The 15,721-nt window shown below is 46.3% G+C and overlaps 1 protein-coding gene across 1 annotated transcript; it reads left to right on the plus strand.

The window, feature by feature from the left end:
* The first annotated feature begins 13,720 nt into the window (after positions 1-13,720).
* Positions 13,721-15,709, plus strand: DRD5 (dopamine receptor D5). Its single transcript, XM_088463560.1, has one exon. It carries the CDS (start codon positions 14,299-14,301, stop codon positions 15,607-15,609), a length of 1,311 nt encoding a protein of 436 aa, XP_088319686.1. The 5' UTR covers positions 13,721-14,298; the 3' UTR covers positions 15,610-15,709.
* Positions 15,710-15,721: the final 12 nt, after the last annotated feature.

The raw sequence follows: 15,721 nt of genomic DNA on the forward strand, positions 1-15,721 counted from the left end.
CCGGCTTTTCCAGTACTTCAGTACATTACGATGCAACTCCATACGCCACAGTATAGTGCAACTAGCAGAGCGTGCTACATGGCGTATGGAGCAAAGATGTAGCAAATATGTAGTAATATAAGCAGTAGAATAAACACCCTCTTATCCTTATGTATGTCTTTTATGTATGCATGTCTTTTACAACCCTATATACTGTTAATGTTGATTCAATTTGTAAAGCGCGACGGAATTTGCTGCGCTATATAAGAAACTGTTAATAAATAAATAATAAATTGAGATTTAAAATATTTGTTTATGAAACAAATTGTCACTGGGAAACCAATAAAGAATTTAATTTATATTACTAATGTTCATGTTTTATAAATAAACCATCACTTTTGAAATAATAAATAGTTTGGTCAATAATATGGGAGACAGGTAATTATTATTTGATGCACCTGACATATAAAATTGTATTTATCATTTCTAACTGACATAGATTCATTGCCAATAATCTTGAGAATAATTTTTTAATGAGGTTATGGATTTCTGAAGTTGACTTGGTGACACAATAGAAGCACATTAAAACAATTTTTGTGAGAATACACTATGCATTTGTTAACTTCTTGTATCCGAAGGGGGGAATTTAAATAGGAGAGGGGTTTGCCGTGCTGGGAATACAGTAGCTCCGGTTTTCACGTCTGTGCATATTTAATTAACCTTCATTTTCCCCGTGTGGTAAACCATGGGTTAAAGCTAGAGTTTATTTCCATACACGTTAAAATGCAGTCTGCTGCGGTGCAGGTGTAGTTGGACACTTAACTCAATCCACTTGCCACGTCACTTGCTCTGACCTTTAAGCCACTGATGAAGCTACTGTCAACGGTCCTTGAACGCAGGTCAGAAATGGACAGGAAACTCAGTCTTGGGCCCAACAAAGGAAAGGAAACATGCTACAACAGGATGGCCTCCACTGGGCTCAGGGGTGAGAATACACTCCCCAGATTTAAAACGTACCACTCCGAGGTCCTGCGCCAGGTGTCAGCGCTGTACAAAAAGCCAGAAAATGTCAGACGCGGCCATTTTTCCGATGTTTTGCGCATGCGAAGTAGACTCCGGGGACACTCTAGTGCCCAGAGTCTACTAATGCTCCGGTGGCCGGCCAGCCGCCTCAATTGGCTGCCAGCCACCGGGAAAAGAGGAGGGGGCCTCTAAACACACCCCTGCCTAGCGTGTATCACTCACAACAACCTGGCTAATCATTCACACGTCAGGCCCTAACTCTAGCTGACCCAACAATCACAGGCTGAGTGTAGTGCACTCCTATCACGCTGTGTATCTAGCAAATAAACATTTGGGGATTTTGTCAAAACATTTAAGCTTGCAGCCTATCATCAAGGGACCCCCTTAATTTCTTCTTGCCATGATATGTGGAATTAAGAAATTATAATTATTAGGAACAATCCCTGATAATTAATAAATATGCCCCTAAATATACATCTGTTAATACATGAAAGTGTTAATCAGCACAGCTCTTGAGCTGATAGTGATATGTTTTTACAGAGCTGTAATGTAACTTTAATTGCAAATTATAGCTACTGGAGGAAGCTTAAAACATTGCATAACAGTGTTATTAAGTAATGAGTGCATAAATGTATACATTTCTCTTGCTCATCAGCCAATACATTCTGAATACAAATTGATCTGTTTTTGTAATTCTGCAGTAAAAAAAAAGGAAGCAGTTATGTTTAATATCAGCTGGAGACTATAGCTGTAAGAATGGCCAGTAATGTGCAGCTGAGGGTGATACCTCAAAGGATCGGAGTGTCTTTAAAAACTGATTTAAAATGTAACACCTTTTATAATTATGATTTTAGAAACATGTAGTGGGTACACATCAGACGATCAGCAAACGATGGAATGGTCGTACAGATTTCACCTTGAACTCCCAGACAAATGATGTAGTGCATACACACTGTGCAATTTTCCAAACGACTGAACAATATATCTTGGATCGTTTGGTCATTTCATTGTTAACTATATAAGGTTAACATATGGCTTGGTCGTCCGGTAAGGCGTACACACAGCAACATTTGAACAAAGGGGGTCATTCAGACCCGCTCGTGAGCGGCAGTACGTTCGCAAGCGGGTCGATGTTCCCCCACTGCGCATGCGTATGACGGAGGGAGCTCCGTCGTGCGAATGCGCGAGACCCGGCGAGCGACAGGCTCTCCATCGCTCCGGGTCTCGCACCAAAGGGGGCGTGCTGTCGATGTTGATTGACAGCACGCCCCCTTTGGTGGCCGTGCCTGCCAGACGGAGGCGTTCCCATGGGAACGCCTACCGTCTCAAGCCGGCCCCACTGACATCACTAGTGATGTTAGTGGGAGTGATTTTGGCTCTGATAGAACCAAAATCACTCCAGGGCTTGCAGCAGTGAGACCCTACCGCAGGGTCTCCGTCGCAAGCCCGATGGTCGTGATGGTCAAGACCATCGCGACCATCATCATGGATGCTCGCTATAGCTGTGGGTGGTAACCCACAGCTATGCGAGCGTCCATGAGGACGCTCCAAAAAAAGGTAGGAGGGCCCTGATTCAGAGCGTTCAGCTCTGAATCAGGCCCAAAATCATTAATGAGATTGTCAGATTGAGCTGCATGTAGGGGTGACTTATACTGTAGATGCAGCGATCGATGCCACGGGAGTGCACATAGAACGTACTCACTTGACGATTTGAGCGATTTGTCGTTCCGATCCATTGGAATCATGCAAATCATTCAAAATATCATCTGTGTACCCAGCTTTACACTTCTAGGTCTAAAGTCTCATCAGATGTATAATAAACCTTCCTTGCCCTGGAATCAGATACAGAATTAATGGTGATGTATTTAGGTTTTCTGTTTTATTTTGCCATCTGTAGATGTGTTTCTTAATGTATGCATTTTTATATTATGTCCTTGCTGTACTGTATAGGCTCTTAACCTTCACTATCAAAGCTAAACCTTTCTTAAGTTGTGTCCTTGATTGTTAAAACCAATTCTGAAGCTGTTTCTTCACTGCGTTAACCCTTTGACTACTGGAGAGAAATACACTATAATAGATTACAGGGACGTGCTACATCTTGTGGGGTGCGTAGCTGTAAGCTTAGGATGTGGGAAGCGATTTTACTCAATTTTATAACTTGTTTGGAAGATTAACAAGGGATTGAGGGCATGTTTCAGAGTTGGGAATAGGGGGCCAGATACAGGGCCTGATTCAGACTTGGGAATAGAGAAAGATATAGAGATCTCTCTCTCAACTGATCATCTTGGTGAAACCATGCTGCACTGCAGGTGGGGAAGATTTAAGATGTGCAGAGAGATTTAGATTTGAGAGTAGTGTTTCCAAACTGATATCTAAATTGTAGACAGGGCCGGATTAAGGGAGGGTCGACAGGGGCGGTCGTCCCTGGGCCCCCAAACACAGAGGGGCCCCCACTAGCAGCAGTGCAGCTGGTGGCGTCACCCGCCGCTAGTGTCCCCGCCGCTAATGTAGTGTAGACCGCGCAGTGAGCGCGGCCGCAATACACAGTGACATACACACAGCCGCCGGCGGCAGCTGTGTGTATGTTACAGCAGCCGATGAGACTCAGACAGACTCTCATTGGCTGCTACTTCAACGGAGGGAGCCGGCTGGAGCTCACTTATGAGCTCCCTCTTCAATGAATTGATTGATATGGGTATTTAACCACTTAACTGACAAATTTTTTTCCCAAAAACCGCTCCGAAATTGTCATTTTTTTATGATTGAATTAGGTCAAGAACATCTTTTTAAAACTATTTCAATGCAATTTTTTTTTTTAAAAACCATATACCATAAAAATGTTAATTTTTATGGTATACTGTAGTTCTGGTCATTGACAGCTGTACCGTCAATGGCGATTTGTTCAACCATCGTTAGAAACAATCGATTGTCTGACATCGGTTGGGGATTCCACACACACACTATATATATATATATGTATATATACACTGTATATACACAGTATATGTATATATCCATGTGTATAGATCACACGTGTGTGTATGTATATATATATATATATATACACATACACATTTCATATATATATATATATATATATATACACATACACACGCATATATATATATATATATATATATATACATACACAGTGTCTGTATATATATATATATATATATATACACAGTGTATATATATATATATACAGTTTATATAAATATAAATATACATATATATGCACAGTATGTATATATATATATATATATATATATATATATATAGGGCTTTGCTGTTTATATATGGGATGGGGCTTGCAAAAATGGAGGAGGGAGAGGAGGGGTTGCCACCTTGGCCAGCGGCTGCTCCCTCTACTATTTGGGGAGCCGCTAACAGGGCAGTGGGCGGGGCAGAGAAAAGATCTGTCTAGTTTGCAGCCGCCGGGCTGTTGCTAGTGGGGATGGAGAGAGAGAGAAGGACAACGATGATAGCACTGTCCTTCTCTGCCCGGCGGCTGCTCTGCTCTGCCATCAGCCGCCGGGCTGCTGCTAGCTCTGGAGGAGGGAGAGAAGGACAGCGCTATCAGCGCTGCCTTCTCTGCTCTGTCAACAGCTGCTCTCTGGAGGGGGAGGGAGAGAAGGAGAGCGCTATCAGCGCTGCCTTCTCTGCTCTGTCAGCAGCCGCAAGGCAGCTGTCGGGGTGGGTGCGTCGGCGCTGGGCTGTCCGATCACTGCTAGCAGTGATCGGCCGGCCCACAGGGAGAGACAGTGGCCCTGATTCAGAGCCAGATGCTCTGACAGAGCGCTCGCTCTGAATCAGGGCCGTCCTTCTCTTTTTTTAGAGCGGCCTCCTGGTCGCTCGCATAGCTGTGGTTGACCACCCACAGCTATAGCGAGTGGCCAGGAAGATAGTCACGATGGTCAAGACCATCGCGACCATCGGGCTTGCGACGAGACCCTTGTGGTAGGGTCTCGTTGCAGCAAGCCCTGGAGTGCTTTTGGCTCTATCAGAGCCGAAAGCACTCCCACTGACATCACTTGTGATGTCAGTGGGGCCGGCCCCAGACGGCAGGCGGGAACGCCTCCATGGGAACGCCTCCATCTGGCCAGCCACACCCACCAAAGGGGGCGTGCTGTCACTCACCATCGACAGCACTCCCCATGTGTAGCGAGACCCATAGCGATGGCTTGCCCGTCGCTATCGAGGGTCTTGCGCTTGCGCACGATGGAGCAGGGTTCGTTGTGCGCATGCGCAGTGGGCCATCATCGACCCACTTGCGAGCGCTCAGCGCTCGTGAGCGGGTCTGAATTAGACCCAGTGTGCAGAGGGACCAGGAGGTCCCTCTGTGATTGGCGGCTGCTAGAAAATTAGTTTCCAGCAACCACCCACAGAGCTTTCCTGACTGATCGTATCAGATATGACCATGTCAGGGAAAGCCCAGTCTGGTATGGTCATATCTGATACGACCATGCCAGGCAAGTGGTTAAACTGATGCTGGGGAAAGAGGACCACACCTCCTGATGAAGTCATTGAGTGGTGAAACACGTTGTGGCTTGGCTTGTGATGTGGACGCCGTAATGAGATCTGCCTGTGTCCAGAACCAGTGTAGAGGCCCCCATACATCAGAGATTGATTGCAGAAATCGTGCAATTTGCAATCGATTGTATATAAAAATCTTTCCCTTTTTCAATTGATTGCAGATTGCAGAATTGCCACAATCGATTGAAAAAGGGAAAGATTTTTATACACAATTGATTGCAAATTGCACGATTGTTGCAATCAATCTCTGATGTATGGGGGCCTTTACTCGTGGAAGAGGTCTTATTCCTGAAGCTGCTGCTATCTGCCAGCGACTGGGTGACCGTTGAAATTTCATCCTTTAAATGTATGTGGATATTTACACAAGTAAAGAGTTTGTTTTACCTTATTACTGAGTGTGCTCTCCTGTATCCATTTATATAAATATATAAATATGCACACACCCACACACGTATATTTTGGCCCTTAGAAGCACCACTGCAGTCAGGTGATGCTGGTATGTGAGCCATTTTCCAGCCTCACCCCTCCACGTGAGGCCAGCAATGCAACGACTGCTGATAGCCTCTGTGTGGTCCCGGCATCGCAGATGTCACAGCAACACAGCCACCGTAGCGGCTGCTGCTCCCCTCCCCTATGCTCCCGGCGCTGTGCTTACCTGCCTTCTCATGTCCTCTACCGTTCAGGAGGACACAGGACATGCAGAGGTAGGTGGGTGGGTGGAAAGCCGGATCACATAACCAGGGTCAGCCCCAGCAGCACGTTCACACTAACATTCAAGCCGGGTAGCTACCATTTTAAACATTGCTAGCTATCCGGCTTGAAATACCGGGTGCCTCGAAGCGGGTTTTTTTATTAGAACCTTTTCACACTAGACAAAATCCCAGGGTGATGCGCACTCACGTGCAATGATCCAGGATTTTGAGCCTAGTGTAAAATGGGCATAACTGTGCATCTTATACCTCTTTTCCACCAAAAACCCAGGTCCGACCTTGGTTTTTGGACATGGTTCCAACCCTGGTCAGACCCAGGTCAGACCCATTTACACTGCACCTTTGATCTGGGTTACTCCCAGGTCAGCCCTGTTCACACTGAACTCAGGTCTGCCCTGCTAAACCTCTGAGGTCATAAAAAGTGGGAGGTGAATGCTTGGGTCGAGTGGCCCTGCAATCCGACCCAGGTAACTTGCAGGGTTTAACATGGGAATGACCTGTGAAACCCTGTAGTAAACGGCGCGATCCGGGTCATGGTGACCTGGAACGCGCTGCATGCCGGCCGATTGGCCAGCTTCAGTGGCGCTTGGAGATTACTTCATCTCCAAGCGTCCACTTCCACACCGGAAGAGCCGGGTCACTGCAGACCTGGCTCCAGTGTGAACGGCGTTGACTCGGGAGTATCCAGGCGTCAGCTAAATTCCGGGTTTGATCCGGTTTGGAATCCTGTTCCATCTCCGGGTCAGACTTTGAATTTAGGTATAAAAGTGGTACTACTCTATTCCCAATTCTAAATCAGGCCCCTAGTTTGTACCATAGCCCAAGTAATAAGACTATCCTGAGATTGGAAAAGTATTGAATTTTTGCCTTGTAAAGTGAGTATTACAGCATATTTGAAGGGCATTTTCAACTAGCCATGGTAACTTGTAATTCAACTTAATGCGCTTTTTCCTATTCAATTAGCTGTGCAAATTTAGCCACAGTAATTTTCAGCAGCTTTTTTTCTTGCAGCCCCTGTGCAGGTGAAAAGTTTCTGAAAATCCCTATTTTAACTTAGGTAAAAGGGACTTGGATCAGAACCTCTGGGATACCCCACTAATGAATAATTAGGCACTTATTAGTTTTCAATTAGATTCATTTGGCTAATAATGACATGTCATTTTAGGGATGATATGCAAAATAATGGGTTAATAGATGTGGGACAGGTATTTTTAACCTTGCAGGTGGGAGTTACAGCTGTTTTTTTTTCACAGATTTTTATAAATGGCTTCAAATGATACAAAAATCTATTTACACGCATTTGTATCCATTCTAAATTAAAGTGAAGCATTTAATTGCTTGAAAATCTTGTATGTTATATATTTTTTCACTTTTATTATAAAATGCAAAAATCAGCCATTTGAAACATTTTAAGAGCCCTCAATATTTTTCTTTTGCCCTCTAATACCCCTTTTCCACCTAAATTCCAGGTCTAACCCGGAGTTGGAACAAAGGGCCTGATTCAGACCCACTCGCGAGCGGCTGTCCGCTCGCAAGTGGGTCGATGGTCTGCACTGAGCATGCGCACGATGGAGGGAGCTCCGTCGTGCGCATGCGCCAGACGCGACGAGCGAAGGACTTTCCTTCGCTCGTTGTGTCTGATCAAAGGGGGCGTGCTGTTGATGCTGATTGACAGCACGCCCCCTTTGGTGGGCGTGCCTCCCTGACGGGGGCGTTCCCAAGGGAACGCCTCCCGTCAGAAGCCGGCCCACTGACATCACTAGTGAGGGCCAACGTTCCTATCCGGATCAGACCCAGAATTTTGCCGATGCCGACTCAGGATATTCCCGAGTCAGCGCCGCTCACACCGCAGTCGGGTCTGCATAGACCCGGCTTTTGCGGAGTGAAAGTGGTCGCTTGGAGATGACGTCATCTCCAAGCGCCACTGAAGCCGGATCAATCGGCGGGCTAGCAGCACACGCCAGGTCATCATGACCCGGAGTGCACTGTTCTCACAGCAGGGTTTCACGGGCTACGCCCGTGTTAAACCCTGCTAGTTACCTGGGTTGGATTGCCGGGTCACTTGACCCAGCAATCCAACTCTCTCCCCTTTTACACCAGGGAGCTGCCCGGGTTAACCCTTCAAAAACCCGGGTTTTAGCTCCGGTGTAAAAGGGGTATAATAGACATCTATACTATTATCCAGTAGCGGTTCTGAAGCTGGGGCTGAAGCACAACCCAAAACTAAAAGAGGGGAAGCCACAAAAACTGCACCCCCAAACGCTGCCCAACTGCCCCAAAGTCGCTGCGAGAAGCCACAGAGGACCAGCCAGGTACAGCACACACAGGATCAGCAATGGATCACCCGCCCCCCAGACTCCGTTGCCAGCCAGCTTCCATTGGCTAGCTATCTGCACCCCCCCCCAGTTAACATACAATAGAAAATGAGTAAGTCACAAAATAGGTGAAAGATATTTTTTAATAAAATAAAAGTGCAGAATTGGGGTTTAGGGGTGCAGGCTTAAAAAAAAATAGCCTGCAACCCTGGGAATGTCATTTAAAAATAAATTGTGTAAAAATAAGTAAAAAAAAAATTAGGGACACTCCAAAAAAATTATTAAAAAATTGGGGTGAAAAAAAAAATGGAAAAATGTGTTTCAAAATAGGGAAATAGGTTCAGGGCTATTCTGTAAGTATTCGGCAGGTGTTTTCTAGAATAGGCTATTAGCGGCAGGTGCATTTTTGCTGATTTTTTTTTAAATATGCTAGTACCCATTTTCATGTACCCTAAATTTGATGGGACCACTTAAAAAAACAAAAAAAATAACCTAAGTGCTCTTCTGCATCACTTCTTCAATGTCGGAAAAGAAACACCTGCCACGGCTATTTAAAACCCAGACTTTCATTTGCAGGCTAAAACGGGGGTACCCATAGTGATCCCCCATGTTTTGACAGCTTTAGGGGGTCCTACAATTTATTCCAGGTAAATCCCATTTTTTTTCGCCAATCCTATTTCGCCGGCTCCCGTTTTCGTAGCTTTTTAATTGAATACGGGGCTAAAGGAGGCGCGCGCCCCATACTTTATCTCAGGAAAATCAGCGATGTGGAGCGAAAAGTCCAGCATGGACTTTTCGCTCCACATTGAATACCCCTGTATGTCTTTTATCAACACTTGATTTTCTTATATAGATTATTCTTAGCATTACCATTTTCTTTTTCATTTTTACTATTGTACTTTTTGGGATGTCCTCATCTCTTTCCTGTCTTTTATATATATTGCTATACATGGTTGGTTGTGGATAAAGCTGTGATGTTGTTATTAGGTGATTTTCACCAGTGTCGGTGTTATCAGAATGAGGTGGTGTGATGATTTAGTGGTCTACCTATCAAATAATATTTGCTAAATATTAAGTATCCCCTGAATGTACCATGGAGGGACTGTAGCAAATATCTCCATATCTTCCCCAGCCCCTCAATTTCTGAGAGCACCCAAAGCCCCCATAGAAACCATCAGAATTACCATTCCGGAGTTTGGCTCTTCCAGTTAATGCCTTGTGGAGCTGTATTTAGCCACTGTAGCCTATGGGCTACACTACACAACATTTACTAGTAATGGCCACCATACATGCAAGGTCAGCGGGCACTATAGCGTAGGGGTCCTGATATAGCAGTGAAGTGACAGCTAGTGCGATCCCTTCACTACTGAATGTAGTCAAAAGGTCGACAATGACATGGGGCCTGAGTCACTACGGATCGCAACTGTGATTGCAATAGCGATTATGCACGCAGTTCAACTGCGATAGTAAACTAATCCATTGCAATCGCTATGCTGCCGCTGCACTGCACAAGGACACCCACTTTACCTTACACACATCTATAATGTTTAGCAAGACTGCGAAACCATCGCTACAATTGAGTACCATCGCACACACGCACACTTGCACAAACCCTGACCTTACTCAGAAACTGCTAACTTCATCGCTCGCTATCAGGCCTCAGGCTGCGTACGGCATCACAGTGGCTAATTTATGCACGCTCATGCAACGGCGTTGAAACGCACTGGCATGCCTGCGTTTTGACGACCACCCCCCATCACCACCCACAAACGACTCTTCCTGTCAATCACTCTGCGACTGGTCTCTGTAGTCACTGCTAATTCACACATCGCCCTGCGATGTTTATGCATGCGCAGTAGACAACAATTGGCCGATTGTGAGTGTTTTAGCAACTGTGATCCTTGCTGGGGCCCATTATTCACACCACATTGTTGACAGTTATGATTTCGACATTGTTAAAATGTGTGTGTGTGTGTATATATATATATATATATATATATATATATATACTTTATCACATAGACTCTAGGGAGCACCACAAACACATATAATCTTTTAAGGATTTTTCTTCTTTTTTTGTTTTTTTCGTTTTGTCCATGGAAATTTACACCTGACTTCATAATCAACACACAATACTGGTGCAGAATCAAATCCCTTTCGCTTGTTGACAGGCAACATACCAACACCTAAGAATGTCAACAGATGAAATGGCAACATTGTCAGAATATCCACATTAGGGTTAGGCTGTGGGGAAGGTTAGGGTTAGGCTGCAGGCACAGGAGGTTAGGGTTAGGCTGCGGGGGAGGTTAGACTACGGGGGAGGTTAGGGTTAGGCTGCGGGGGAGGTTAGGCTACGGGGGAAGTTAGGGTTAGGCTAGGGGGGAGGTTAGGGTTAGGCTGCGGGGGAGGTTAGAGTTAGGCTACGGGGGAAGTTAGGGTTAGGCTAGGGGGGAGGTTAGGGTTAGGCGGCAGGGGGAGGAAGTTAGGGTTAGGCTGTGGGGGAGGTTAGGGTTGGGCGGCAGGGGGAGGAAGTTAGGATTAGGCTACGGGGGAGGGGGTTAGGATTAGGCTGTGGAGGACATTCAATTTAACCTGCATTCGAAGGTTAGGGAAGGCTGTGGGGGAGGTTAGGGTTAGGCTGCTGGGGGAGGAGGTTAGGATTAGGCTGCAGGCAGGCTAGTTTAGGGTTAGGCTGCAGGGGGAGGAAGTTAGGGTTAGGCTGTGGGGGAGGTTAGGGTTGGGCGGCAGGGGGAGGAAGTTAGGGTTAGGCTACGGGGGAGGGGGTTAGGATTAGGCTGTGGAGGACATTCAATTTAACCTGCATTCGAAGGTTAGGGAAGGCTGTGGGGGAGGTTAGGGTTAGGCTGCTGGGGGAGGAGGTTAGGATTAGGCTGCAGGCAGGCTAGTTTACGGTTAGGCTACAGGCGGAGGAGGTTAGGGTTAGGCTGCACGGGGAGGATGTTAGGCTTAGCCACTAAAGGAAGGAGGTTAGGGTTAGGCTACGGGGGAGGTTAGGATTAAGCTGCAGAGGGAGGAGGTTAAGATTAGGCTTTGGAGGACATTAGGGTTAAACTGCAGTTGGAGGAGGTTAGGGTTAGGCTGCGGGGGAGGTTAGGGTTAGGCTGCAGGGAGAGGTTAGACCTAGCCACTAAAAGGAGGAGGTTAGAGTTAGGCTGCAGGGGGAGGAGGTTAGGCTGTGGAGTATGTTAGTGTTAGGCTGCAGGCGAAGGAGGTTAGAGTTAGGCTGCAGGGGAGGTTAGGGTTATACTGCAGGGGGAGGAGATTAGGGTTAGGCTGTGGGGGAGGTTAGAGTTAGGCTGCAGGGGGAGGAGGTTAGGCCGTGGACTATGTTAGTGTTAGGCTGCAGGCAAAGGAGGTTAGAGAGCTGCAGGGGAGGTTAGGGTTATACTGCAGGCGAAGGAGGTTAGAGTTAGGCTGCAGGGGAGGTTAGAGATAGGCTGCAGGGGGAGGAAGTTAGGCTGTCGAGTATGTTAGTGTTAGGCTGCAGGTGATGGAGGTTAGAGTTAGGCTGCAGGGGAGGTTAGGGTTAGGCTACGGGGGAGGTTAGGGTTAGGCTGCCCAGGGAATAGGTTAGGGTTAGGCACTACAGAGAGGGTTCAGGGGTAGGGATAGGGCAGAAATACTCACCCAAATTGGAAGTCTGACACGGATGTCACAGTCATAAGACTGCCAGGACCCGGAAGATGCAACTAGATTCGCTGCAGCTGTCAGGAGCAGGTAAGTCACTGCTGGGCCACCAGGGATGAAATGTTAACATTCGAACATGCCGACATTTGATCACTGTCTACATGATTCATTTTGATATGGTCAGCGTTTACATTAGGCCATGTCGACATTATCCAGTAACTGTTGATATATCATATCCAATCCCTTCTTTCGGAGCCCTTGTCCCTGCATGTGATTTTTGTTACATTTGGGTGGTAAATAATTTTTTTCTCAGCGATGAGAAATGACAATATTCAGGTCTAAAGACGCGATAATTTATAAATATGCCCCTTAAACATGTGTTGTACCTTAGGGATTTATATATATTACTTTCTTTTTTTGAGGTGCCTATTTAACAAACAATGAAGAGTCAAAATGCAAAAGGCATTGTCAGTACTGTTTGCTTCGACGGAGTAGTTTTGTCTGGTCAATTTAGGTCCAGCAAAGTCTGAGAGTCTCCATTGGCCCCCCCAGTGCAAACCCTATGCGCACACACAACCCGTAGTTGTGCATACGAATCGCTCTTCCTAAATTCACAGTCCGCATTCACCTGTCAGTAAGGGCAAAGTGCCCATGCCAAAGACAGGAGAATTCATCAGCGCTCACAGACTGACATAGTTATTGCTGGTGGTACATCATTATCACAATTCACTGCCGCCAATAGTAAATAGACCCCTAAATACTATTAAACGTTTCATTCCTCCTTCATATATTACACTGTGCATACAAGCAGTGCTGTCTGATTTATTCATGTTATTTGATGGAAGAGACATTTAATTCCATAGCACTTATAATAAAAACATATTAATAAGAGCTGATGACTGGAAATGTGTCATGCAGTAGTTCTGAGGCTGTCAGGTCATACTGGGACTTGTAGTTCAACAACAGGGGTTTCTGCTATAGATAAAGAGCATACAACATTGCAGAGGGTGTCCCTTTGGGAATAAATCGTTGTCTGGCTATACTGTAGCTGAATAAAGCACTATCGATATTCTGCATGCAGAATGATTTTTCATTGTTCTATCTGTGAGGATGAAACGCATTACTGGAGATGTTGAAGTGGAAAATACCAGTGATCCTGATAGGTTCAGAAGGTTTCAGGTCAAGGCAAAAAATACATAAACAAACAAAAAAATAAATAAATAACAGAGAAAGCGACGCAATATGTACACTTTAGTGGGTTTCTGTCGGATCATAAACTGCTTAAGAGTAAAATGTGTTCTCTGCTTCAGAGCTGGCTTGTGCGGGGGGGGGGGGGGGGGGGTGCGTGTGGCAAGAAAGCCATGTACTGTATATATGAAACCTGGGTAAGGCATAACGGATAGAGACACTTCCATGTGAGACAGAAATAGCCAGGCGTGGGGCATGGAGGGGGGCGGAGAGCCGTGGGGCAGCAATATGTGTCCTTCATCTCTCACTTGGGGCTGCATCTGGAGTGACGTGCATGCTGTGTCCTAAGGATTCCACCTCCACCCACCAGAGCCACCAGGCAGGCATTTGTATTGCTGAGTCCTGGATCTTACCTGGTGCACAGAGAGGTGCGGAGATTTTAGAGGGGACTGTGTGCCTGGCACCCACACACAATGCGCTTCAGTCGCAACCTGGACGCATTCTGGACTCTCTAATTTTTTGGGGGGCTGCATTTAGCCCAACAAGTTAACAAGGAAAATGCTTGAAAGCAGCTGAAGAGCGTCCTTCCAAGTGTGTGGATCCCGACTTTATGGTAACGATGCATAAGGGAGGACAGGGATCTGGAAGCGGGTGGCTCTCCGGCTGCTGTGCGCTCAGACACAGATGCTGTGTGGCGTTCTGCAGCTGCGTTCCCACAGCCTCGCTGGGCATGGAGTGCCAGCACTGTCAGACGGAGGACAACGCAGGGGGCTAGTAGAAGACTACTTATTCTCATGTAGGGTGGATGTCCTGCAGAAGCAGCCGCATTCCACCAGGGCGGCACTATGGCATTACCCTTTGCGCTAGGACAGCAGTGACTGCGCCTGAAGCACCCCGAGATGTTCATGAACAAGAGCCTTTTCCAAGAAGCGCATCACCAAAGGAGGGAATTGGCTGCAGGACAAGTAGTCACCGGGAGCCTCCTGTCCCTTCTCATCTTCTGGACCCTCTTTGGTAACATCTTGGTATGCACAGCTGTTATAAGGTTCAGGCACTTGCGCAACAGAGTAACCAACACTTTCATTGTGTCTTTAGCTGTTTCTGATCTGCTGGTGGCCCTCCTGGTGATGCCTTGGAAAGCTGTAGCAGAAGTTGCCGGCCACTGGCCATTTGGAGACTTCTGCAACATCTGGGTGGCCTTTGACATAATGTGCTCCACAGCCTCCATCCTGAACCTGTGTGTCATCAGTGTGGACAGGTACTGGGCTATCTCCAGCCCCTTCAGGTATGAGAGGAAGATGACCCAAAAGGTGGCTTTGCTGATGATCAGTGCTGCTTGGGCTCTGTCCATCCTAATTTCATTCATACCCGTCCAGCTAAACTGGCATAGGAACAGAAAAGAGAGCCAAGCACTGAGCAATCAGACTACAGAAAACTGTGACTCTAGCTTGAACAGGACATATGCCATCTCCTCCTCCTTGATCAGCTTCTACATCCCTGTGGCCATCATGATTGTCACCTACACCAGAATCTATAGGATTGCCCAGATTCAGATCAGGAGGATATCCACCCTAGAAAGGGCAGCGGAACATGCACAAAGCTGCAGGAGCAACCGTGTTGACTGCAGACACCACCACAATAGCCTGAGAACTTCCATAAAAAAGGAAACAAAAGTGTTAAAAACACTTTCTGTGATAATGGGGGTATTTGTCTGCTGCTGGTTGCCCTTTTTTATTTTGAACTGCATGGTCCCATTCTGTGATAGATCTTCTGGACACCCCAAAGCTGGACTTCCATGTGTCAGTGAGACCACATTTGACATCTTTGTCTGGTTTGGTTGGGCTAACTCCACTTTGAACCCTATTATTTATGCTTTCAATGCTGACTTCAGGAAGGTCTTCTCCACTCTCCTGGGATGCGGACACTGGTGTTCCACAACAGCAGTAGAAACGGTCAACATCAGCAACGAACTAATTTCTTACAACCAAGATACAATATTCCACAAGGACATCGCGACTGCTTATGTCAACATGATACCCAACGTGGTGGATTGTATAGATGACAATGATGAGACGTTTGACCGCATGTCTCAGATCTCACAAACCTCTGCAAACAATGAGATGGCCACAGGCTCCATGTGTGACCTGGACTGTGACACCGAGATCTCACTTCATAAAATTACTCCTGCCATGCCAAACGGGTTCCATTAAATAAGTGTTTGTTCACCTGAGACAGTCATGTCTGGTTATGTGTTATCATTTGGTGCCAATTACAGTCTTATGACATCACCCATTCCCATAAATCTAAATGAGTAAGTTATGA

This window comes from Taudactylus pleione, unplaced genomic scaffold (genome assembly GCF_031769625.1).
Source record: "Taudactylus pleione unplaced genomic scaffold, aTauple2 ptg001408l, whole genome shotgun sequence".
NCBI classification, from domain to species: domain Eukaryota; kingdom Metazoa; phylum Chordata; class Amphibia; order Anura; family Myobatrachidae; genus Taudactylus; species Taudactylus pleione.

What these genes read in the sequence shown, in the direction of transcription:
- DRD5 (XM_088463560.1), top strand. Translation starts at nt 14,299, where the DNA reads ATGTTCATGAACAAGAGCCTTTTCCAAGAAGCGCATCACCAAAGGAGG.